This window comes from Linepithema humile, chromosome 7, assembly GCF_040581485.1.
Source record: "Linepithema humile isolate Giens D197 chromosome 7, Lhum_UNIL_v1.0, whole genome shotgun sequence".
Lineage (NCBI taxonomy): Eukaryota > Metazoa > Arthropoda > Insecta > Hymenoptera > Formicidae > Linepithema > Linepithema humile.
The window spans coordinates 10,199,953-10,226,713 of NC_090134.1; the positions used below are offsets into that span (position 1 = coordinate 10,199,953).

The following is a 26,761-nucleotide window of genomic DNA, read 5'->3' on the forward strand; positions in this document are numbered from 1 at the left end:
GCATACAAAAAAGTCCAGCCATCGTTATTACTTGATGCATATATCCTAATAATTTGCAAACAAAATTACAAGAATATAAGCCGAAGAAATTATTGTGTGATAATTATTATGCTTTGATTAATAAATTATATATTATTTGGTTTAATATAAATTAGTGAAATAAATTCTTACTGTTAATACATAAGCAAAGTCGCAAAATTTGAAAATTGAAAATTAAGAAAATATTGCGAAAAGATTTTAAAAATATTTCACAATCGCGTAAATTATTTTCAATTCTCGGAGTACAATTTTATTTGTGTGAATTGTACAATTTAGAATTGTATAATTTCAGACGCAATTTTAAGTCGCTTTTTCACACTTCGGGATTATGACTTTTCTAGACTTTTCCCCAAAACTTTTACATGCGTCCCTGCCACCTCTGTTTCCATGGCAAAGGCCCTAAGTGATGCCAGTGTTCTCGAAGAGCCACGCAAGAACCGTAAATCTCACGGCTGCGGAGGGCTCGAGAACGCTTTTTCCGGCGGAAAAGTGAGAGAAAGAAAGGAAGAAGGAGAGAAAAAACGGCGAGCAAAGAGGGTTGGATGGGGGAAGAAATGGTGGAAAAGGACTCTCGCACGAGCTCTCTCGCGAAAATCAAGTAATTTCTCGGGGGACACCCACGGCTCGCTCTCTCGCCATTGTCCGTCCTTGGCCGCAGAAAGCGGTTATACTACGACCATGGCGATAAAGGGAGAGTCGGGTGTCGTGATACAATCGTCGGAAAAACAGTAAGAGGGAAAAAAAAATTTAACACAGAGTCAACCCTCGAGACATCGGTCTGTAAACCGCAATATAATATTTATATGGCGAAAGAGCGATATAAAAAATTACATTAGAATTGCATTTGGAAAAAAATAATTTTTTTTTGTGGAAAAATAGCTTTTTTTTTATTTATTGTATTTTTTCTAGAAAGTTTGAAATAAAGATAAAAGTTTTTAGTCGTTATTTATCTTATGTTATATAACACGTTTCGTTAAAATACATATTTTTCACGATGTTGTCGTCATTTTCGTAACAGTCGTTTATAACCGAGTTCAGCGACAGTCAGAGGCATCCTTTGTAATTCCAGGCACGAAATCGCACCGAGAAAGTTCCTTTATTTTCCTATCGGAAAACGTAACAGAAACGAGGTCAACTCGCGCTTACTCGTTCTATGTGAAAATCGACAAGAAGCCATCCATCAAAGTCCGCATTAAAAGCATTCGCATTCGTCACTCTTTGACTATTTAAGCCTTGAGTATCGTTATAAAGCTGAAAGTAAAAACTAACGTAGATATACACGCAAAGAGTTTACAAAAAAAGCTTTCAACGCAATATTTCAATGTTGCAAACAAATGGTGTGCTCATGTTAATGCACTACGTGTGCAGTGGCGCACTTTTCTATTAAAGAATTAATCTTTTGAAATTAGTTTTGACAAGTGAACCAATATAAAGCGCACAGCTTCCATTTAATATTTTAACATTTGATATGTTATACAAAAATTACAAGAGAATACAATTTAATTATCACGGGAATGTTAAAAATAATATGCAGCTCAACACGCAGTCGTTCATTCGGAACGTGAACCTAGAAATGGGTAATCACTCGTGAATATCGCGGACAGTTCTCGCGAGAGAATAATTCCACGGGAAAAAATCTGAAAATTTTCTCCATAGTGGGTGCGCGAAAAATTATATATCCCGGCCGCGGGTTGTAGCAATTCTAGGATAACGGGATTACGACAGATACGAGAAAACGCGACGAACGTAGTAATCCGGCGCTTGATCTCTCGCGGAGGATCTTGCACGTAGCGTAAAAGTTCAGCATGCGAATCATAATCGAGCGCTTTCATTTCTTTTTGTTTGTAGGAGCGAACGAAGAGCGAAAATACGTCGTCGGTTAAAGCGCCGAATAATTCACAAAAGTTATTTCGCGAAAAAAGGAGGCGAGGTAATGCCACATGCGGAATGTGTAGTGAAAGATACAGCGAGATTTCGGAACTCCGCGGACGAAACACGAGAGCTCGTTGTGCAAAACGTTATGCGAATTCGGACATGACTCTTTTTCTAGTTACAGTTCAGTGCTCGATATATTTTTTTTATTACTGATTATCTCATTCGTTATGAAATTTAATTCAATTTTTTTAATTTTAAATTTAGCTTTGTGGCTAGATCTTCATCTAAACTTTTACTAAGAAAAGATCGTCTCTAAAACCTTCAAAGAGTTTATTCAAACTATCGATTCAAGCTCCAGCTTTTTTTCTCTACGTACTCTTTCTTCGTTTTTCGGTTCATGCCTCACTTTAAGAAATGCCGATCCAATTTCTTTCCCGTCGCTCGAAGATTGCCGTTCATGCACTTCTCGGTGTGCCAACGTTAAATTAAATTCGCCGATATGGCGCGACTACCGTCTACGATATTCTGCGGCCTTGTGCAATGCCGCTGTCCGAATATATCTCCAAGCAACGATCTCGTGTAATACGTACTAATTCTCTTCGCCACTTATCCTTTTAATGTGACGCCGGCGAGGCCGATAGATACATGAGTCACGTGTGTTTGAATAATCGGCAATTTCGCGTATTAGCGAAAATTGTTAAGAGCTTTCATACAATTGTAATTGTTCATTTCATTCGATTCTAGCAATCATTAAAATTTCATTAAACTGCTTTTAGAAATCGTTTAAGTTACTATTACATCTCTAACTGAACTCATATCCGATAACTAGCAGAATTTCGCAATGACAAATTAAATAAAAAATTGATAAAATTATTGCGACGCAATTCATGACTAATCTGTGCTAATTTGTTTCAATCTTATGACTCGTATAGATGCTTAGACGCGCATGTTATGGCTTTCTCGGAATTCAGCGCGATAAAAAGATAAATATTATGCCATATGAATTCCACAATCAATTTTGTAATACAAAGTTGTATTGAACTTAACACTGCACGATTTGGTAATATATTAGCGGATTAAGTCGAACAAAGATCAATCGCTATTTTTATTATATACGCGCGTGTGCATTATCGGTGAAATATTGCATAATGTCACGATAACGTTGAACTGTGACATCATTTATATCTAATTGCGGAATTTGCATATAAATGTGCATTCAAAATATCAGAATAAATAAATTTTTTGTATAAAGTTCAAATAACGTTTCATGTAATTTAGATAATTTAAATGTAAATTTGTAAAAAATATTTTCCATTATTTGTGATTAAAAAATTAATTGTTTATAAAAAAAGATAAAATTAATGAAATATAATGTTTAAAAAAGGTCAATAATCCTCTTTCGCAATTGCTCATCTAATTACGTTAATGCAGTATCAAAATATTGTACTGAAACTAACATTTATTTATGTCAGCTAATATTCAACGACGCATATCGCTTTCCGGACGTTAAAAATCGGGCAAAGAGCAATAATATTTTGCAATGTGCGCTGGGAGCAATATAATCGACGCGCAAATATAGCGATAGACATGCAAAAGGCGGATATAAATTGCACAATTCCACAGCGGCATTACCAAGTACACCATTATTTATCGTTAGTACGAAATAAAATCGCCTCGTCGCGTTCGCTAAACGCGGCGAGCAAACAAACTCACACCTATCGTTATCTAGCGCGCGAAGAGAGCGATATTAATCTTCCTTGCCTCGGGAAAGAAAAGCCCGTCGCAAACGCACTTGCGCTACTACCTTGATTCGCAGAATGTAAAAAATCGATTGATTCTTATAACTAGGAAAATTAACGCGAGAAAACGAGAAAATCAGACAATCTGACAGAGATAAATACGTTTTCAGCATCTTCATTAACTTTATGAAGCACTCTCTTGAGCAATATGTTACAACTTTTTCATATTTCTTCCTGTAAATCAGAATTATTTTCTCTACGTCACGATAATTCATTTGATTGTCATATATAAATTTAATAAAATTATATTGAAACAGTGAAGTTACATAATGAATCGTAGTTTACTTTTGCACCGTCGCGACGAAGGATAAAGGGATTAAGGTTAACGATACCGAGATGTGCATGAAACCTCAATCTCACCAGTAAATCCTTCTTCGCGGGGAGAAACCGAAGAAAGCTCTCGGCTGCTATCCGAGAAATCGGGCAAAATGTACGATTGGGGGATTTGAAATTTTCAACCACGTCGGGCTGGTATACCTCTAAACATGTACAATCCTTAAGCTGTCTGCGCCAAACTTTCCCACGGACGTGACTTCGGATTTCATCGCCATTTCCAATCTCTATGTCACGCGATACTATTTCCAGAACGGCGAAGTTTAAGGCCCCAGGCTTTACGGAAGATTTAAACCGGAAGGGAATATAAATCGTGAACTAATCGATAAGTTTAGGCAGTCATATGAACAAATTTTCTAGAAATAAATTCGACCTTTCAATAATTTAAAATGTTGGAAATAAATATTACTTCTTAGTAATTCAAAATTTCTTAATTTGTAAGATTAATCAAGATATTTGTGAGATTCAAATCAATATGCAAAATCAATATGCAGTTTATATATTATTGTTCTAAAATTCTCGTTCAATGGTTTTTTCATAAAATTGCATTAAAGACGAATTTATATCACTTTTGCAGTAAACGGCTCATATATCTTCTCTTCGCTTCCTTCCTTCTGCTTCCAATTCACAGACTGATATCAATTGTTCCCCCGAGACGATGTTAGACTTACTTAATCCTATTTGAAAGCACAATTGATAAAGCTTCTATTAATACCTCATTATTCCAGCTCTATTAGTCAAGTTTAATTAAATACCTAATTGTATGTGTGTGTTGAGTTATGATATTTTTTACTTTGAGATTATTTGAGAGATGAGATTTTATTGTTAATGATAATATTACTTTTTTTATATCACTTTCGAGCTCTTTATAACATAAACCTCCAAGCTGCGGCACAAAGACGCGCGGAACATTGATTAATCTACTTCTTGCGACTCCTACTACTTTGTTACTGCTTCGGGGTCATAAAGGTCGACGCGACGCTCGCGATGGGAAATGAATTTCCGTCGGGTCACACAGACACGCAATACATACCACAGTATACAGCGCGGCCGAAAAGGACGGAAATTCAGCTAGTGAAATGATGGACGCGCACGGTCGCGTGTATTTGAATAAACGACGACACCAGATGATGTAAACCCGCTCCCATATGTGCGCTGTAAATTTGTCGGCCGGTGCACCGAGTATGCACTATGGCGCATCGTCGACATTGTGTCACCGAAAAAATAGAAGCATACCCCCATAGTCAGAATGAAACTCGTGCAATTTTGGAAAATGAAAAAAAAAAGAGATAGTCCGAAAACTTCGAAGTATAAATGACTGAAGCGGAATGGATTTTTTTCAAGTGATGTAGCAAAATTAAATTGGAAATTTAAAAAAAACTATTTCCAAATTTTGAAATATTTGATGTTTTTTAATAGTTGGAAACTCGCCTTCCTTTTATAAATAATAATAATTTAATATCTGGCAACACACAATTTGTTAATAAATATTTCGTCAAAAAAAATGTACAGTGTCACGAAAAACTAGACTTTAAATCTTTTTTATTTTATAGGAATGGTTAAAAAACTTTGCAATTTTCGAAAGAGAAAATACTTTATTAAAAGTATTTCAAAAATTTCTCCATAATTAATAAAAATGTATAATCAAAAAGTTATATAATCTCTTTCTTAAAAGAAAAAAAAAGATTAAAATGATTGATGCAATATTTGCGAATGTTACAAATTAACAATCACTATCACCAAGCCGAGTAAATGAAATGTGAGAGAAATTATGATTGGATTGTAGCACCGATCGATCGCTGACAGAGCTCACGATTAGCGAAAAGTGAAACAGTATATGGCTTTATTATACAAAGTCACTGCGGAGATGAAAATTACATGATGCAGCAAACCTGCGATGTAAAAAAACAAAAAAATGTCACGGCGCCAAATAATTGTTGCAAAATAAAAAAAATATTAAAAATTCATCTAACGGTTATGAGTGAAAGGAAATTATGCGCATGGTAAGAAATAAAGATGTATAATTAAGATGTCAGAGCGTACATTGGACGCGAATGAGGAAAAAGAATGTTAAGAGAACATAACGCGTTGTTTTTGACGAAACGAGTCGCTCAATATAACAAGTCTTTTTTGCTTGAACAAGAAAAACATATTTATACTATATTGAGCTGTCTTTTTTCTTCATTGTTTGGTTAAATTCGCTTATCACAAGCAATGACATAAATCAGAAATTCTAGTCTACATACATAGATCCTATTGTTACGATTTAAAAAAAATAGTTATCAAAATTGTTTCTTTTTCTTCACGCTAGTTGTAAGAATATTGACTTATATTTTAAAGCTAGTAAAAAATGATATAATTATTTATGGAAGTATTATATTAGTAATCTTATTATTACAACTGATTTCTTTAAACAACACTATTATCTTGAAAAAAGCAATTGATAAAATATTATTTTCTGACGATAAAAATATTTTTGTCATAATAGTTGTGCAATTTATATTCATATTTATTATTTCGCAAGCGTTGTATCACAAAAGCATGACGGAACTTATATTTTGATGAATTCAAACGCTTCGTAATAAATACTGACCAATATTCATTCCGAACGTGATGCAATAAGGATCGATGTGCGAGAATCGCTTGACAACTGTAAACATGGCGTTGCCTATAAAATCGGATGCAGGACAACGCACGTTGTAAAATTGGTTCCTGCGATACGACGCTTGGAAAATAATAAACACTTTTGCAACGGGCAACATACGCGACTTCGATAATTAATCGCTCTCGTTATTTGCAATACTGATTCTGCAGTAAAACACAATGGTACAATCGCAGAATTGAGGTAAGAAAATTGTGCGTAATTTTTGCGCTTATGTACAGAAATTACGGTCGTAACGTGTCGCAACAATATTGCATGAAGCAATATTATGATCATTTGCGTTGGATAGGATTTCAACACGCGCCGAGATTACATTCGCGAATTTTGCCCTCAACTTCTCTAATCATATATATTTAAAGTGTCAAGATTAAATTAAAGGTTTGCGAATAAAAACCCAAGGCAGTTTCACCTGTCAACTTCTGTTTCAACTTAAAAAAAAAACACATTTATAAGATATATTAAAATTTTATAAAATATATTATATTCTCTTTCGTTGAATAAAAACTTTAAAGAAATATTTGAAAGTGTTCAAAGTCAAAAAGAAATTTTTACTAATTAAAATGTTTTATTTTATGTTGTATCGTGCATTAACTGATTGAATGCAATAATTATCTTATATATTTTATGTGTCATGCGTCAGTTAATTAAATAATAGTAATTTACGTATGACCAATGATTAGTTCAGCTCTAATTATTTATAATACATATTAATCGCAAACATTGACCATTCAATAAGCATAGTCATTCAATTACTCAATCGTACTCGTTCGTCGTAATTGTCAATTTGGTTACATTTCAAATCAATACAAGTCTTCGATAATGCCGTTACACCGATTACAACAATTCGCACGCGACAATCAACGGAGGAAATCGCGTCATCGGGAACTGTATTATTTGACAGCAGGTGAGCACGGCGTAAGGCGAATTATATCGCGAACGGCTGATTCGCCGTCTCCCGAGGGAACGGCACGTCCCGATCAGTTGGAAACTGCATTAAAGACGAGAACGCGCGGCTCCGAATCGAAGCGCGCGCCCTTAAAGGTCGCCGTCGCGCTGCGGACCGAGAATTTCTCCTCTCCGAGACGGAATTCGATTACGGACGACTTTAGTCGGAGAGATGTGCTACTTACTCGAAACGAGAGCCGAGAAAATAGCGTCGCGCACTGTATCGAGAACGTCGAGTGACGAATGCGAACTTTGGACTGGAATTTTATATCAAGATAAAAATATGCACGATCATATCAATATATAACTGAGATAACGAATTTAAAATGATGTAAATTTAGCATTTAAAACTATATAAAGTTATAACAACTTTATACAGAGAGATTAAATTAATCAATTTTAGTCTAAAATATCAATTCATATCGAGATAATTTCAAGAATAATATTTCTAAATAAAGATCTGATATTTTTATTTTGTGAAAGCACTAATTAATTAATTAAAATGAAAGGCATTATAGCCACGTGAGATAATATTCAACTCAAAGACAAAAGGACTCACTTTTGTGGCGAGAAAACCTGCGCAGCTTCTTAAAGAACGGCATGCTTCCTCACGTCGTGCTTATCTGACAATCAATATTATTCCGACCGATTGCGATTCACGAACCACGTTCACCGGCACCGATCACGATCGAGAAATGACCGAAGGCGGACGATCCTCATCCGCGAACGCGCCGATGCGAAATGCTCACGCTTCGCGTTTCTCTCAGCTCGCATACGACACTATGTGCGTCGCATGCTCTCGCGGAGTTTACTACTTCTCCGCGGCGGACTTGGCACGCATTACGTAGCCTTTCCACTTATCCCTCTCTCACGCGCCGCGATACCGGCTGACATTCACTGCGAACACGTTTCAGACCGAAGATGCTGAGCGTGCTAATCAGCTACTCTCAGTATAATTATCTTTGTAATTTATTATAAAAAATAGAAAAATCTTCTGGAACTTCCGAATAGTAAAATTTACTATAAATAAGAAGAATTTTATAAATTATGAAATAATCATATATTAATTAAATGTCAACTCTCTATCTTAGATATGTATTTAAATATTATTTATTCATTATTATTTTTTAAATCCCTTTGCTTCTGTGGTTCATTATACCACCGTTTAAATATTAAATATGTAGAAAAGAAATTTTATTTTACAATATATTGTATATTTCTCATCTTTGCGTATTATTATCCAAAATAGAGGGAGTGATGCCCAAACTGCCTGACATAACACTATTAGCAATTTTTCCAGAGCTCTTTTCACAGAATGATTCCTCGATTTTGTGGTATATATACAAGCTATCGGAAATGTCTTATCGCCGATACGATCTATCGAACGCACGGAATTGTCCTCGGCCGTCCTGTTCCCTCAGCTGGAGGATTCGGCAAGAATCGCACAATCGTCTTTACGACCGTAAATAGAAAGGCGAGGAGAAAAGGAGTAGAAATTGAACAGCCTGGTTGGCGGTCGCGACTTCAACCTCAATCCTTCTTATCTGCCCTCGGTGAGCAGGTTAACCACAGTCGGGTTAGCTTAGGTCGCTATCCTTCGGGTATTCGCGGATCCGTTTACTTTACGACGGACTTTAAGACGATCGGAAAGCACGAAGTCGTCAGAAACGACGAGGGGAAAAAGTGTGAGACTGGTATAAAAGTAATTGCCGGGGTGAGGCCACGGATAATTGGCTGGAAAACTCGATTAGCTTGCCGAGACTTTGTTAATTGTCGGAAAGTCCGAGCTCGAAAGGACGCTCAAACGATATCGAGGAAAGGCGGCCCTGGCAATCCGAGCACGGATCTTTCATAAAAGCGCAGCTTTTCTTGCTCGAAACTCGGGATCATAAAATCACGAGCGCGCAATGGTGAAATTGCGTTCAGAGATTTCAGACATTTATTCGCTATTCGCGATTTAAATCCTATCCAAAATAGTTTCTTTTCTTTTTTTTTTTTGAATGGTAATATTGTCTATTGAATATATTGTGACAAAATATAATAGATAAATATGAAATATGATAAATGTGCATGTATAACGCTAAATGCAGTGACAATATAAACCAATAAAGACAATATATTTCTTTTAAAGATTTCTTTTTTAAGCTCACGTATTTATAATCACAGTATTGTACATGCTATCACGGATTGAGCATACGAAATTTAGCCAAGTTCTTGTAAATAGCTATAAAGCGCAATTTGAAAGTATAATTAATTCAGTAAGAAAGGGACACGCAGAGCAGATGTCACACTTCTCGATCTACGTAGTTGGAAACAGGCGTTCGAGCTTGTCGAGCTTACCACGTGGGACTCTACGTAACGTGCTTTGATTAAAGTTTCGCTTTAAATATATATTAAACAATGTTGAATTTTATATATACTTTCATATATAATTTATTATTTTATATATCTTATATATGATTTTTTATACTGTTCGATGTTGGAAAAAAATATTTACTCAGCCCTAAAAAATCTTTTTATTACCAGTATTAAATTGGCTTGACACATAAATATTATTTAATTCAATTTTTCAAGAAAAACTCGACTGCAAGTTGAGACGTATTTTCTTATAATTCATAATTTGTAAATGTAGTGCGGACACGCAAAGTTAAAAAATGAATGTGACAAAGCAGTTCCAAATGTGAAATAAATGCAGATAAAGATACTAAACAATCGTCAGTAAATCTTCTACCAAGAAAGCTGAAATAGCTGTGCAAGCTTTAATGTCATAAAACTCAACGAGAATAAAATATACTCTCTTCAAATATCTATATGAAAGAAAGATTTCTCTCGGCGATGTTTAAAATGTCTCATTCCGTCGAAGCTTTTAAAATAAGCAACTTCTGAGCGCCTTTTCGCTACGTTGAATCGCTTATAGAAAAGAAGTCCAAGTTTCTCAAGAAAATTCAATTCCGTAAAGTTAAAGCACTGCTTTCTCTATTCTGGTAAGTTCTGGTACATGTTCAAGCTGTGGTACGATTTTCGATTAAAATTCGCGAGCAGCACGGAAAAGAGCTAACATTCGAATGCAGAGGAGAAACTTAAGTCCGCGAGCGCGCGTTAAGCTGGCGATTATTTCACCGAGCGAAGAAGAATCATGCGCGCGGTCTTTGTATATTTCATGAAAATTTGTTCGTTAAGAAGATCTCGAAATCATCTATTTTATTAACAATGTGCTGTAATCTCTATCTACCTCTCTGTGTTCGGCTCTGATTCCAGCATATAATTATATTCCATTATATAATTAATTTTGTTATTTGCCGTTTAAAAACTGAATCTTAAAAAATCTCTTCATTAAATTAGCCTCACACGTACTGCGCAATTAGTTTAATTTTTTACGAGAAAAACTCAATTGCAAATTTGTCGATGCATTTTTTATTATCAATTTCCACCTAACTATCCAATATATAAAGCGAATGTACAAGAGGGACCCACTTATAAAACCGATAACAAGCTTCGATCTGTGGCTATATAGTTCGACATTCGTGAAACGTACTCGTTGCTTTCGGTAACTCGCCGACACTCTATGCAATTAACTAATTGCCATGATTTAATTTCAACTTTTCACAAAATTGCTCGGAATTAAAATTGCCGATAACGAGCACGGGTGAACGAACTAAGTATACAAAACTACTTGCGAGATTCATGAAAAATATTTTAATGTAGAAAGCTTTGCATTTTTTACGCTAATGCATTAAAAACCAAAAATAAATGCATACGAATGCGCATTTATGTGTTTCTGCATTATTTTAATAATAATAATAATACAACTATACCTCTTTTTTTCTCAGTTTTAAAATCTAGAGTTGTATAATTAAAATAATTAAAATATACAAATAGAACAAATAAAATATTTTTAAAATGTAATAAAAATTAAATAACTTTTTTTATAAAACTTGATATCTGAATAGTTACGTTCGGTATTAAATTTGCATTAATGAATAAATTCTTGTTGTAAACAAATGCATTTTGATTTTATGCGTACTTTTTGCTTTCAAAATGTCTTATATGCCAATTTAAAGCGCGAGAACACGGACGAAAGTCGTCTATCGTAGTTCCGACACATGAAAAGTTCAGACTGCGAAGCTGCCGTAGCAAAACGAGCTTTCGCGAAAAAGCCTCGCCTTGAAACGCCCGACACGTTTCCAACGACGAAAAAGAAGAAAAAAAAGGGTACACGAGTCGGGCTTTTATGAATCCGGGGAAATGCTTTACTACGCGCGCGTTCGGCCTCGCCGACTCGCTCATTACACTGCGCCACTGCCTTCGCGTTAATTTCCCTCCTACATGAGCCAAGCACAGATCGCAATTAACTATTAACTGAGCAAGCATGAATTCCCGGCGACCTTACGATCGTCATCGTCCACTTCCTTCGTAGGCGTTTAAACGTTTATTCTGAAGCTCATTCATTTATCGAGAAATTTATTATTTCTACTTTATAACGCGCAATTTATTTACTTACAACGCAGAAAATTAATTTATCGTAATTAATCAATTAATAATTTTTGTTTCTATTTTAATACTTTTTGATATTTTTTTCTCAAATTTCTAATCGTAAAATAATTTATAAAATTTTTTTTTTGTTCGAATATATTACTTAATATCTTTTCCTTAAGTTTTTAAATAGTTTACAGTTTTTAAGTAGTTTACAGAAAAATAAATGTATTATAATTAATTAATTAATCGATTGGTTGATAATGTTTTATTACGCGCGCGTTTAGCCTTGTTGACTCTCATTATATCGCGTTGCTGCCTTTGCATTAATTTCCTAGTTAAGCACAAATCGCAGTTAACTAATAACCGAAGAAGTATAATATTTCATGTCAATTTTTATGTATATCTAGTATTTTTCAATGTTTTAAAATTTCTTGGTAATAATATATTCTATATGATTTTATTATTTTTATATAAATATCTACGAATTTACTTTTAATGAACATATTGCAATAATATTTATACAAGTTTTATTATCATGTAAACGTTAATATTTCTTTTAATTTACGAACATTGATAATGTAATATAACTTTGAAATCTCTGCAAATTAGTTATATTTTAATTTATATTAAAGTTCTCTCTTTCTTTTGTCATTTTACCTCTGCAGCGTATGTATTTAATAACGAAACTTTTACCTCAATTCACGCGGAAGACCAACTTTAATATCCGAGTATGGGGAGCTATCGCGTGAAAGTTCGATACTAATATTTCCTGTCGTCGATCGAAAGCCACAGAGTGCACTTGAGAGCATCCGCGACAGTCTACTGCTCGCGTGAACTTACCAGTTCGGAAGTTATCCGCGTCGCGATCTTTATCCAATGTTTACTATCATACCACCGCAAAAATCTTTTTCATTTTATTCTTAAACGAAATTATGCCAAAAAAATTTGCAAATAGATTAATCGACAAAACAGTTTAATGTCTTTATGAATTTCAATTCAAAATAAATCTTAATTGTTCAGAGTAAATTAGAGTTGTCCTTCTTCCAAGGTTTAAAGATACAAGTATGACAAATATTTTATGAATAAACAATTGAAATTTCTATCGTACGATTGAGAGTGAAGAGTTTTGTTACGCAATTGTTCTCAAAGTGGAAATTTAAGTTGCTATTTAATTTTAAATATTACACAATTCCATAACACAAGTATAATTATTCTCAATTTGTCTTACAGTAAGATCGGGATTGAGAGCGCATTCAATATTCGATGGGTCGCACTTTCTATTCTATTAAACCCATTCTCGACGATTGGTTTTTCACGCCAACATCGACAGGCGACAGACAGGATTTTTTTCGTTCTGAATGAAAAAAGAGGCGACCGCTTTTATGCACGCTGACAGCATCAGAATGCAGATCATAAAGTGCAGTTAGGTTAATTGATAGGTACACGCTCGATCGATTCCTTGATGCCAGGGACACGCATACGAAATTACACGTTGCATATCCCGGGAAAGTGATGCAATTAATAAAACTCGGCTTTCGTTCCTGTCGGTGACGTTCTTTCTTTCCGCGAATAAACTACGCGGAATAAAATTTCACTTAAGATTTTTAAATTGTCATAAAATAATTCTAATTATTTGCTGATGTAAGCATGTATAAGTCTAAATATGAAGAAGACGTATATTTATATCAATTAATAACTTCGCTTAATTATTTTTTATATTACTAGGAAAAATCCAGTACAATCGCTATGCGGTATTTTATTCAGTAATATAATATGATGTAAAAAGGTAGACGTAATAATGTGTTCCAGTCTTAAATGACGGTTTCTCCTGCGAGATAAATTTACGAAGTTCGTATTTAGCGAATGAACGAGCGGATAAGAACAACGAACCCGACATCATGTTTTCGCGTGACATTAATTAAATTGTCCTCGCGCGCGCGCACGTGGAGCGTAATGGAGGTGGATATAATGAGCGTATTTAATCAGACTGTTTAATCAAGGCCTTTTACAACCAGCCGCGCAGTATCGTAAATAACCCTCGCTTGTATTCCCGACGCGTCCCTGTAAAAACGTAATGCGCATTCACGGACGATAGCCGCATAACAGTATATTTTGGGTGTAACAATAGCACGCAGAACCCTCGTAGTTCTCTTTTATTTTCGCACGCAATAACTAAATTGAAATTTTCCCGAACAAATACTTTTCAAAATGCTTCACTTTACGTTTTTAACGTAAGCATATTATTCAGCTAAAAAGCATATAAATATAAGAATGATGTATTAACTTGTTAATTAACTGTAAAAAATGATGAATATTTTATGATTATATGCCAATAATAGTAGATTTACACTGCCTGCGGTTAATAAATAATGTATAGATAAATTTAATATTGCACCAGCCATGGTGATGCAATTTAGATGACGATATTACAGGATTAATTAATGGGAGGAATGTGAATATTGCGCCACTTGGGGATGCTCTACATTATGCGATATTGTCCACAATAGAGACACTGAAATGAGATTATTGTGCCACGCGAGCCGTATTACAGTCGCGATTGAATTACATCCGGCAAGCCGTTACAAGCCGAGGAAAGCTCCAGTCGCCATCGCAAGTGAGAAACGCCGCAAAATTACGTCGAAAGAAACGCGACGATAAATCCTCGGTAGGATTGCTTTCCGGAATGGACCGGAAGAGAAATTCTAGGCAAGGAGAGAGCGCGGTGGAGGACGTAATCGGAGATGAAAGATGACTGAAGGTCGACCGAACATTTTGCGCTTGCCACTCGCTGTAATTTTCCAGCGGGAAAGAAAAGTCGTCGTTTTTGTCACTTCAACGAGTTCGGGTTTTTCATGGTAATCGAGGGAACTATTCAGGACTCGAGCCTTACGACCGTTGGTTTGCGCCATATTTATTCTCTTGCCGATAGTTCCACGAGACTTTACGGAATTTCGATAAAAGTAGAACCTTAATGGAACTCTATTAACGAGCTTTGTTGTGCTCAATTTATATCCACCTATACTTCACTCAAGTGTTTTATTTAAGAATTTTAAATACAACACAAATAAATGCAATCGTGACTTGCATATTATCAAAAATTTTAAAATTCTGAATTATTACCACACAAAAATTAAAACAATAGAAAAATAAAATTTGTTTATACTGTTCATAAATTATGTAACAAATATTTACATTTATATTAAAAAGAAAATGATTTATAAAGGCTCTTTATTAAATAAAATTAAAACAACCAATATATAAAGCTATCAAAAAACCGAGCAAGGACTTTGTGCTCAAGATTTATTATTTACAATTATGTAAGCTCAAAGAACAAACGTTTCGACCTTGGTTTAGGCCATTCTCAGTGTGATAAGCAATTAACATAATAAACTTTTAGAACAATTGCAAAACTATACATATTAAAACAGCAAGAACGTAACCGAATGCCGCAAACATCTCGAGGCAGATAGGCGTTGTTTGTAAAGCATGAATATGTGACGTCACTAGAGTGACGTTAAAAACTACAATTTTTTTATCGATTCTTAACTAGTGTAATATCGCTCAAATGTGTTTCTGAGTTAATAATTTTATCTTTAGCTATTCATGCTTTACAAACAATGCCTATATGCCTTGAGATATTTGCGGCATTCAGTTGCGTTCTTGCTGTTTTAATATGTACAGTTTTGCAATTGCGCTAAAAGTTTATTATGTTAATTGCGTACCTATCACACTGAGGATAGCCCACGACCGAAACGTTTGTTCTTTGCGCTTACATCATTATAAATAATAAATGAGCACAAAGTCCTTGCTCGGCTCTTTGATAGCTTTATATATTGGTTGTTTTAATTTTACATTTATAGTTGTATCAAGTTTAATAGTAAAAAGTTGTAGATTAATATTATTATAAATTATAATAATATTAGCATTTGGAAACTTCAACAAAATTATGAAAATGATTCAGAAATCCATGGTTTAATCTAAAATTCCATTAACAATCTTAAGATATCATGAATACTACACTCTGATCCACTTGACCCATCAATTGAAACCCGCTGCATCCACGAGATTGCAGGAACATGTACCGGTTTCTATAAATCACGATCTGATCGACGTTTTAGCCAATGGGGCGGTTATATATAACACGCAGCGTTTCATGTGTTATATGTCTTATATGTCCCTTAGACGTCCCATCACCCTCGCGGAAATAAATTCTATGAAAAAGTCGGACTTACCGTTACGAGATATTTCACATCTCCGTTTTCCAACCGAAGTTGTTTTTTCTTTGCAGAAAGCTGCCTGGCGGCCGTCGCTGCACTGTGTGTTTTCATTAAAATTACACGAATCCATTCTGAAAATATACGTATATTTTATACAATATAATAGCAATATTATGCCCAATAAAAATTATTAGGTTAATGTAAAAGTTTCTCTGCAAAAAAGATTGCTTTCCCGTGAAAAAATTAAATAAAATAAATTTGTTTTAAATAAAATTAATTTTCATACTCTAAGAGTTTTTTAAATTAGTATAAAATTTGTTTTTAGGCAGAAAAAATATGTTGGGATTAATTGCGACTAATTTAATTAATAAAAATTAATTATTAGGTATTAATTTAAAAGTCCTATAATTCTGTTTTCAATTTTCTTAATAAACAGAATAAATTTTTTGCATTAATCTAATATAACATAAAAATAGTAACCGTATTTACGCGATTATTGCATTTAATAAAAAGTTATCAGCTTTGCAAATTAGGCGAATTAAAAACATTTTCCCCGAAAAACACTTGTTCACACACAAAAATCTAGATAGGAAGTTTCGAGTTTTAACGGGAGATATTTAGCCGGTGCATCAATTTTTGCCACCGTTCTAACGACGCGGTCGAAAACATCGCGCTTCCTAAAGCGACCATAAATCTCCGACAGTGGCCGGCCAAAGCCCGAAATCCATTTCATGCCATTTGCGACGCTACCCGTGTAATACATCGCGCATTCATGGTGATACAATGGTTCGTAGTTTTCGTTCCGGCTTAACGATTAAGACCGCAAATATTTCAATAGCTGCATGTGCAGTAAATATTTCAATAGTTGTAAATTTTAAATAAAAAAAATTTGAATATGCGATTTTCATTTGAAATATTCAATACAAGATATATTTTAAAGTATTGAGATATTAGAAAATAAATATATTTCACTATTTAAAGTATACTCGTACACAAAAAGAATGTTCGCAGATTTGAACCATTTAAATATAAACTTTTTTTAAAATTTAAATATAAAACTTCATATCGTGGAGAAAAGGAGTATAGAATAAAATATAAGAATTAATAGTATAATGTCATAAATATTGTGTATGATAAATTTTAACCACTTTTTTCTCATAAAAATAAAGTAATGAATCTTTATATTTGTGGATTGAAAAAATATTTATACAGAATTTCTAAATTTAAATCCGAATGCCAGTGATATTTGAACATTCGAAATGCATTTGGAATCCGCCTCGATAATTCTATTTTAGCAAGAATCACATTTTAGTAACATTGACGAAATTATTCATCGAATATTTCTGCCAATACCTTACAAGAGGAAGCGAACGGAATCGAACTCGTCACCTCCAACTCACTAAAAGTTAACCTCATGATCATGTTTGATCGTTATATAAATACAAATTTAACATTTATTGTGTATTAACAGACAGAACAAATTTGTTTTTATTAAAAATGTATCAGTTAACTTTTTTACTGCAACACATAGTAAATATTATATAAAACATATTGCGTAAATAGAAATTATTTTAAAAGTAAATCGGTAAATTCAATTCTTGTTTACACGTAATATATTTTATTTGGGAAACTACACTGATGTCAAAATACCACAGGTTGTTTTGCAATTCTTTTTAAAGAATTTAGTAGTATGTATATAAAATTTTCAAAATTTTTATACATTGTAAATATTTATAAAAATCTCAAATTAGTGTTTTTAAATATAAAAAATAAAGTCTTTTAAAAGAAGCATATTTATATTATATTTAGATGTTTTAACTTTTTATTTTTATATTTTCAAGTATTTAAATGGTATTATAAAATATTTACAGTAGTTTAATATAAATTAAATTTGATCTTTCCAACATTTACTAAGAATGCTAATATTACGCTTTCTATTTTTATAAAATATAAACTTATAAAAAAATATTGTGTTTACATGATTATTGTATATAATAAAAAATTACCAGCTTTGTAAATTTGGTGATAACGATAAATTTATATAATGGCAATGTTGCAAAATACTTACCACTTGATGTATTGTCATATTCTCACCAATTTTTTCATTCTTAAAAAATTCATTAACGCGAATTTTTTCATTCTTAAAAGATTTACTACTACAAATCGATCAAATAATTGTGGTTAATTACAGTCGCGTACAATTAATTAACGACACTCCGGAAAACTACTACGCGATTTCAACACGAGTGAAAAATGACAGATCGAAAATACGTGTGTATTAGCCGCATATAGACGTCTATAAACGTCTATTTGATGTCTATTAGACGTTTCTTCGATCTGTATTTCTCCCTGAGACGGTTGCTCATTTCCGACATTTTGTTAGCACACGAAAACACTCAATACACGAAAAATTTGAAATAACGAGCAGCAACTTCGCGTTTCTATTGAGAATCCCAAGCATCATCGAAGAACAAATAATCGACTGACGTATTTCAATCAATTCGAAAATCCGCGACACTTGTCTGTTATTTCATTCGACACTCGTCCACGAAATTCGCTCTCATTGCAAATAAATGTGCAGAATAAATGGCACGATCTCACAGAAACTCCAAAATAATACGATGCATTGGACAGTGACTAGATGTCAGAAATGAGACGCGACCATTTGTAACTATGATCGCGCCTCTTCTAGCATTACTGGTGATGACGTCACCTACTACGCGAGTCAAAAGAAAGCGTCGAGTCATCAGAAATGTGTTAATTAAAGAAAACTGATATTATAGTTGTATATTTTAGTTTAAATAATCAAAATATATGTTGCACACATAATATAATAACATATCAATTTAAATTGCAAAATATTATAGCTCAATAATTAGATATTACGATGTGATTATTATGACTTCATATGATTAGTTAGTAGTAGATTACAATTAAGTACTACTTTAATTATAAACTGTTGAATACTAACTGTATTAATGTATGAATTATTAGTGCACCTATCACACACACACACACACACACACACACACACACACACACACACACACACACACACACACACACACACACACACACACACACAATCAAAGCATAGAATTATACTAATTAACTATCTTTTAATTTGTTACATTCAAACGTGCCGTGAATTTCAATTTTAGATACATTGCTCATCTATTTTCTCTTTGACTAGCGTAGTCAGCTAACTGATTCGTCACACATAGATGCAAGTGCTATGTTTCGCTCTGCTCTGTTTTTCTCATCAAGAGCAAATTTCGCATGCAATCGAGTATTCGGAGGGCTGTAAACGACAGGCAATTGTCCTAAAGTGTTAATCAATGCGAACGATCGTAAGTGAGAGTGATATTTGCAATCGATGTGTATTCAATTCAGCGCGGCATATCAAGCAATTTCATTCGTCAAGGCACATCGTTTCGCAATGTAAATGTAAATACAATGCATGTGATTATTGACAGCATGAACTAATATTCACGAATTAATTAAGATATTTGTGAATAATTATTTGTTTTTCTTGATTCTAGTGATATTTAGACTTGCGATTGATACATTGGCGAACGACGCAGCGCATCGACATGAAGTTGCCGCAAATTGTTTTTTCTTATAGTGTCTTCTAGAAGTGTGTCCAGTAAACACAAGCTAACAGTAACATAACGTCAATGTTATAATTTTCCACTCAACAATGTAACTGTAATACAACATGCCTTGTACGTAACAGTTATATTGTTGAGTGGGAAATAATAACATCAATGTTACGTTACTGTTACTTTGTGTTTACTGGGTGCTTACATACTTGGAGAATGCCGTGTGAAGTCGCGATGAACGATTGTGTGTTCCGCATAATTTACATCCGTCAAAATAAATAAAAACGTGTCGTGCGTGTGATGAATATCGGGAGTGCTGTACAAAACGAGTGATTGCCGATTATAATTGGTCACGTTTCTCTGCGACCGGCTCATAACTACGCGAGTGAGTGTTCAAAACAATGGCCAGGAATGAGATGCAAAAGGTGATGAAGAATTACAGGATCAGAATTGAGCTGCAGAGAACAGCGGTACAGTTCATCTACTTCGGTGCATCGTTTGGTGAGTAAATCTGACATTATATTCGTATGACTATTGTTCATCTGTTCTCTTTGTAATAATTTGACATTTTTATTCGTATGACGGTAATAATCCGCAATTTGCCTCAAAATGATAAAACAGAATTCTGTATGAAGTTCTACATGAATTCTATGTGATGTCGCTCGTTTACAAGATCAGTTTTACTTGTTTTACTTCGATGTACACTAATAGGTGGCATTGTAGTGCACTATATAATAGTAAATAAGTTGCAGAAGAGCTAAAATAGTTTAGATTTACAGTTATTAATAACAGAAAAAGCTAAAATATTTACGTAAATCGAGAAAATTTAAGGTAATTATAATTGTTAGGCGATAAATGGTGATACAACATTAGTTATCGATTTATACATATAAAATAGGTTACTTCTAACCTATACAAATTACGTATATTTTTTACATATTTAACTTTTAGATTACATTATGATATCTCGTACAAACGGTTTCTTGACTTTTGTACGTTATTATTCGGCACACATAAGACGAAGAATAAAATGGAAAGACGAAGCTGGTAATCCAACAGCTGTAAAGTACGAAGGAGTTACGTACTTTCCAAGGTTGGGTGAGATTATGTTACACAGGGTACTCGTGTTTTAATCCTTTTAAAAGAATTTTACTGTTCAAAATATACAAAAAACATTTATTATATACAAATAAATTATAATTATCAATATCAATATTGAATTACAATGATCTTTTACATCAAACTCAAAATATACACTTCTAAGATTGATATGTCAAATAATTTCTAATATTGTTATGTAACTACAAATAAATAGAAAACAAAATAAATTTAAGAGGATTAAAGCAGCAAACATTATGCAATTAATAAATCTTATAACTACCTACTGATTTGAGTTCCAAAACAAATTTGTAGAACTCCAGATCATGTTGATCCACCATTTAAGCCTAGCAAGCTTTTAATGGTAAAACGAGTAAAACCTTTCTGGGGTAATCCTTGGTGGGAAAAAGAGACACTCAAAACTCTTGGTCTGGATGAGGAGGTAGTTGAAATAATGCTTATAGTATAAGATGACAAATTCTTTATTTGCTTAAGTGTTACTCTTACAGAAAATCGGTCCAGTGATCGTTAAAAATATACCAGAGACATGTGGTTTGCTCTGGAAGGTAAAGCACCTGGTAAAGATCACTCCTATAAAGTTGCCTGACAAAATGCCAACCATGGATGATTTAAATGGCACACATTTACATGAAAATGGTACATTCTCTGTTATACCAAAAGTAGATCCTGTTCGTATAGAAGCTACAGAAAAATTTGTTAACGATCCAAAAAAGATGAGTCACGATTATATACAAGAAAAATTAAGACTTAAGTGGTTAGCAAGAGGTCTATAATATAAATATTGAATAAATGTTGAATTTAATAACAAAAATAAAATTTGCCAAAGCAATTAATCTATCAATTCTATTTAGTTTGATTTTATCACGATCATCTGATCTAATCACTCATTTAGAAAGCTTAACAATTCCTTAATAATCCTTAGCTACAATTTTTTTTATTTTTTAAAATATCCTATAAAAAGAGAATTGATTGCACAGTCTGTTAGAAATATCCTATAGAAAATATATAGAAAAAATAATAAACAAACAAATAATTTTGCGCTTTAAGAGGTATAAAGAAAACAGTTGAACAAATAATATAGTTTATTTATATTTTGCATATGTGGTCAATCGACCGGTTTACAACCTACTAACAATAATGTTAAAATTTGAATGTTTTATTTAATCCGTAGTTTTTCTAAAGTGTCCCATATCCCCGGATCCCATAAAATTGTTCCATTAATCTTAACTTTATCTCAATTTTATTAAATTAAGAGAAATTTAATCCGTAAGATATTTAACGCTTAGAATTAGTAATAAATCATGCGACTAATGATGCCTGCACCAAATTCTTATTAAAATAGATGACTCTAATTTTATCAGAGTCTATGATTGGAAGCATGTCCGGTGGATTTGGAACACTTCATTGGCGGGAGCAAGATCTATAAAGTTCCTCGCAATAAGATTTCGTTATCTCTTGAATCTTTTCGGATCGCTGTCAGCCGAAAGATTCAAATAAACACCGACACGCAATAATATGATAGATTGAATTAAATTTAAAATTAGATGATTATTGAATAATACAGTGACGGCTATAATACAATAATAAGATAATCTTGGAAGTTATATTTAAGATTACATTATTATTATATTAAGTTGCCTGAAAATCGATTTATATTTGTTTCAACTCTTCAAATGAAAAATAATCCGCATAATGTCTAATATCTCGCATAAGATATCGACAACCTTGTTGCGGGATACCTAGTGTAATAAGTGGAAGATGAGTGCCGCTTTGGGTCAGTCGTGCGGACCTATCTAGATACAGTGTTCTAAATAAAAACCGAAGTTCAGAAAAGTCTAGACTTCGCGAGCGAGACTCGTCGATCTCAACCGTCTATCAGCCCCGAATGATCCGGAAACGATCCGCTAGGCCGTGTCCAGAGGACGTTCTGTTCTGTCCCAAATTTAGCAAGCGTACTAGTAGCGCGAGATTCTGAAACTGTACTCAACTGACTAATCCTGAAATCGCCTTCATCGATGAAGGACTCCGCAATTTTTATTCCTTTGCGATACTAAGGAGTGAACTAGATTGAAACTGTAGTTAAACCTAATCAGCTATTCGTACTTACTATCATTCTATGAAAACAATTTCGGCCTCGTATATGCTCGAGCGAAATTCAAAAAGTCAGTAACGCGAACGTTTTGGAAGTCCTAGTAATGGAGAGACAGTGATCGCCGTCCTCTTTCGATCTTTTTTTTTTTATTTTCTTTTCAATAAATCTATTTTCGGGTTTTATTTTTTGAGCGACGGTTTACTCGTGCATCATATCTCATGAGCTCTCAGTGCAGTGGCATGTTCAGATATACTCGTATGTTTGCAAAACCAATCGTCCTGTATTTTATTGTATCACTTTATCTTTCCTGACTAGCGCGCAATATTAATATTATTAATATTTTATAACAATATATAATATTTAATATATTAATAAACCCATTATATGTGTGGATATTATTAATATATTCCATATTTCTCGAAATTAGCACACAAGTGTGACTTTTACGTGAATTTAACGCATGAAGTTAAACGTTAATATTACATTTAATAACGATAAACAATTATTGCAAAAATGATATCGCCGATAGTTATGTCTTGTCGCGCAGAGCGACGTGTGCTCGATAGCAGTAGACCACCCACGAGTAAAACATCACCCACGACTTTTTTATGAATTTACGCGGAACTGGTTCGTCTTCGATTGCGCAATTTCCAGAAGCGCCGGTCCCTCGACGTGTGATGAATCGAGATCGTGTTCTGCGCCGTTCTCGCGCCGCTCTTGTCCGGCATATACATTCTCAACAATCGCGCCGCCCTCTCCTCCTGCGATCTATCCGCCGCTTTTCCGCTCAAGAAACTCAACAGTTTCATGCTCCGTCTCTTTAGTCTTAACCTGTTCAAGAAGTTCGTCTCGCTGGTGCTAGGCGGACTTGCCCTTCCGTTCTGATCGTCCGAGTCCTCATCGAACCTCCTCGATCTTCTCAGTTCGAACCGTCTTCTATTTCTATGTCCTCTCCTCTCGCTTGTCTCTTCGGAATCTTCCCTCTGCATTATCTCCCGCCTCCTCTCCGCGTTCATCTTCTCGGCGTTACGCGAACTGGTCTCTTCTGCTCTTCTCGCGACGGCTTCCAATTCCCTCAGACGTTCGGCCTCCCTGAAACTCCTGGAACTAGGAGAACCGGTCGCTTCCGATTGCGCGTTCGCGTCCGCGTCCACGTCCGACAGCTTGCGATGTAGATCGACGATCTTTCGGCGAAACTCCTCATCCTCCTGGCTCAGCTTGGCGAAGACGCGGTCACGCTCATCCGCGTTCGCACCGACGCTCGACTTGGACGTCGTTTGAAACCGCTGTCACCACCACCCGACCTGGTGCTTGCCGCTGCCAGGCGAATCCTCTTCCTCCGGCAGCGGCTCCAGCCGTCTCCTGCCCAGGAAGCAGCGCAACGAGCCCAGACTACCGCCGCCGCCCAGCAGCTGATCCATGCTCAGCTCCGGCAGCGAGCAGTCCTCGTTCTCCGATTCCTGATCGGCGTCATCCTCCACGGACAGGTTTAGGCCGTAGTTGTCCTCGCCGATGGCGCTGGCGCCACCCGCACCGCTGCTACTGCAGCCGTTCGGCGGCGGCTAGGGAAGTCAGGTACAGCTCGGGCTAGTGATTCTTTGCAAAAAGAAAAACAGAAGGCAAGCGTTGTCATGCAGGCAGGCGTGCGAAGCTTACGGGCTATTATTGTTACTGTGTTTCCATGTCATAAATATCTACACCGAGACACCGGGGCTTGTATTAATAAATCAGAAACAAATTGGAAGTATTTTTTGATAGATGATCATGAAATTAAGATAATTAAATTTAGGATGAAATTTTTTAATTTATATTTTAAATTTAGCTTAAGATTAAGAAATTAGCTAAAACGTAAAATTTAAAGAATAAGATTATATTAAAATCTAATTACCTTGAGATAAAATAATTAGATTCTAAAAATATTTTAGTAATTACATTTCAGATTATTTTAAAATCTAATTATTTTAAGACAAAATAATTAGATTTTACAGTAATTCCATTTTTTATAAAGTATTAAAGTACGTTACTTAAGTATATTACTGATAAACCCTCGCCGAAAAGTGTCTCGTGTGGCAATTAAATACAGTTTCTGCATTTATTACACTGAATCTATATCTATGGATTATTAAAAAAAACCCCTGGTCTAAGCGTAGATGTTTGTAATTCATATCCCATATTTAGCGCAAAATGTGACCTTCCGATTCTGCAGTTTTTCTATTTCAAATATACAACTGGTATTACTACAGATTAAAAATTGCACATTTAGCGAAAAATGTGAGGAATGAATGTGAGCCACAGTCTTCGGAACATCTGTAAAGATTCCTTTGAATGCTGGCCATGTAGTTACGTGTGCATTAAATTCTGCAACAAATCATTTTCAAATCATATAGAATGTGATCGTAATTCTTACATTTACGCGGAGTGCAGTTTAGGTTTTGCTCCAGAGCTAGACATTTCATTTTCAAGCAAGCTTTTATAAAATTTATAAACATAGTGATACGTATCAAGCGGTCATTATTTATAATGTACAATGCAATAGAATTTGTAATATAAACTGTAACAAATAATTTTTATCAAAAGCTTATGCAGTATTCAGCTTAGAGCTTACAAATGTTTATAAATTTGATTGAACAAGCATCAGGAAAAATTAAAGTATCTTAATAAACAAAATTGGTTTGCGCAAATTGAAGAATTTATTTCTAACCTATATTTTACTATTACATTTTATTAAAATATATCTATATACATATATATTTTAATAAAATTAATAAAACTTATTTATTTCTTAATAAAATTAATAAAATTCTTGTATCTTCTAATTTTTATTATATATTATATATAACTCTATTTTAAAAATATAGATTTAACATTTTGAAATAAGCTCTTCAATTGTAACCACTGTGATAGTGATCACTATAATGTGATAAAATTTCTTGCAACGTCGGAAATTGGTTGATATACAGCAGATCTCCAAGCTTTAGCTATTATTTTCAAATGCGAATATTGTGTGTCGGTAGTCACAAACATTATTACCGAATTGGCGGTAAAACTTTCGTCGTCCGGCCCGCCGGAGGTCGGTGTGCCCCAAATATCGTCACCGGAAGTCGCCCCAGACGTGGTGCCTTCCTCGTCGTTCGGATCCAATGAGAATTCGGTTCGCTCCGGCGGTACCGGTGGTTGAAGAAGATAACCGCCGACTCCTTCGCTGAGTTGCTCTAGCAAAACCATCTTACTGACGACGTAACTGCTCGCTCGAGCGGTCCACGCTCTCAAGCCGGACGGCGGCGACTCTAAATCCCGGTTGTCGTCGTCCGCTTGCTCGTCCAGCTCGTCGTCCTGATCTAGACTGCTCATCGTACCGAATCGCCTTAAAGCTCTGCGCGGAAACGATCGTTAAGAATGTGAAATCGAATGCTTTTTATTAAACCCTTTATTCAAAAATGAATAGTTACCAATTCTCAGATGAGTTTTGCAATGGCTCATTTATCGATGAATCATTACAGTTTCGTGAATTCGCGAAACAATTTTTGTATATTGGTTGGGTGTTTGTGATTAAACAAGTTCAATAAGTTTATTGTACTCTGCTTCTGTTTTCTAATAATTGA

General features: G+C 34.5%; 5 protein-coding genes across 10 annotated transcripts in view; 2 read left to right on the forward strand and 3 right to left on the reverse strand.

Moving 5' to 3' along the window:
• The window catches only part of LOC105670182 (low density lipoprotein receptor adapter protein 1-like), a 69,380-nt gene extending 50,392 nt beyond the window's left edge, over positions 1 to 18,988 (reverse strand). The window contains exons 1-2 of one of the 4 annotated variants that reach the window (XM_067359133.1): positions 18,415 to 18,984; positions 16,362 to 16,477 (exon numbers count right to left, since the gene is read on the reverse strand). In XM_067359133.1, the coding sequence (XP_067215234.1) occupies positions 16,362 to 16,476 (115 nt within the window). In that variant the 5' untranslated portion in view covers position 16,477; positions 18,415 to 18,984. Of the gene's footprint in view, positions 1 to 8,212; positions 8,468 to 16,361; positions 16,478 to 18,414 lie in introns of those variants that run through there. The other 3 variants (XM_012363558.2, XM_067359132.1, XM_012363560.2) reach the window with 3 other exon arrangements.
• Positions 18,989 to 20,080: 1,092 nt separating this feature from the next.
• LOC105670185 (paired mesoderm homeobox protein 2) overlaps positions 20,081 to 26,761 on the forward strand; it is a 58,213-nt gene continuing 51,532 nt past the window's right edge. The window contains exon 1 of the mRNA XM_012363564.2: positions 20,081 to 20,449. The gene's annotated coding sequence lies outside the window, so the exon portion shown is untranslated. The remainder of the gene's footprint in view (positions 20,450 to 26,761) is intronic.
• Positions 20,631 to 21,908, forward strand: mRpL30 (mitochondrial ribosomal protein L30). The gene is made up of 4 exons (XM_012363567.2): positions 20,631 to 20,779; positions 20,900 to 21,041; positions 21,362 to 21,488; positions 21,556 to 21,908. Exons 2-4 carry the CDS (start codon positions 20,908 to 20,910, stop codon positions 21,838 to 21,840), a joined length of 546 nt encoding a protein of 181 aa, XP_012218990.2. The 5' UTR covers positions 20,631 to 20,779; positions 20,900 to 20,907; the 3' UTR covers positions 21,841 to 21,908.
• PsGEF (Protostome-specific GEF) overlaps positions 22,132 to 26,761 on the reverse strand; it is a 29,761-nt gene continuing 25,131 nt past the window's right edge. For all 3 annotated transcript variants that reach the window (XM_012363561.2, XM_067359837.1, XM_067359836.1), the window contains 2 exons: positions 26,190 to 26,532; positions 22,132 to 24,721 (listed from right to left, as the gene is read on the reverse strand). In XM_012363561.2, coding sequence (XP_012218984.1) covers positions 24,449 to 24,721; positions 26,190 to 26,532 — 616 coding nt within the window. In that variant the 3' untranslated portion in view covers positions 22,132 to 24,448. The remainder of the gene's footprint in view (positions 24,722 to 26,189; positions 26,533 to 26,761) is intronic.
• On the reverse strand, positions 23,774 to 24,402 carry LOC137001062 (uncharacterized protein C05D11.13-like). Its single transcript, XM_067359047.1, has 2 exons — positions 24,397 to 24,402; positions 23,774 to 24,322 (listed from the first exon to the last, which is right to left on the reverse strand). Exons 1-2 carry the CDS (start codon positions 24,400 to 24,402, stop codon positions 23,774 to 23,776), a joined length of 555 nt encoding a protein of 184 aa, XP_067215148.1.

What these genes read in the sequence shown, in the direction of transcription:
- mRpL30 (XM_012363567.2), top strand. Translation starts at nt 20,908, where the DNA reads ATGATATCTCGTACAAACGGTTTCTTGACTTTTGTACGTTATTATTCG. An exon ending in GGAGTTACGTACTTTCCAAG is followed by an intron (nt 21,042 to 21,361) that starts GTTGGGTGAGAT and finishes ACAAATTTGTAG; the next exon opens with AACTCCAGATCATGTTGATC. An exon ending in CTCTTGGTCTGGATGAGGAG is followed by an intron (nt 21,489 to 21,555) that starts GTAGTTGAAATA and finishes TTACTCTTACAG; the next exon opens with AAAATCGGTCCAGTGATCGT.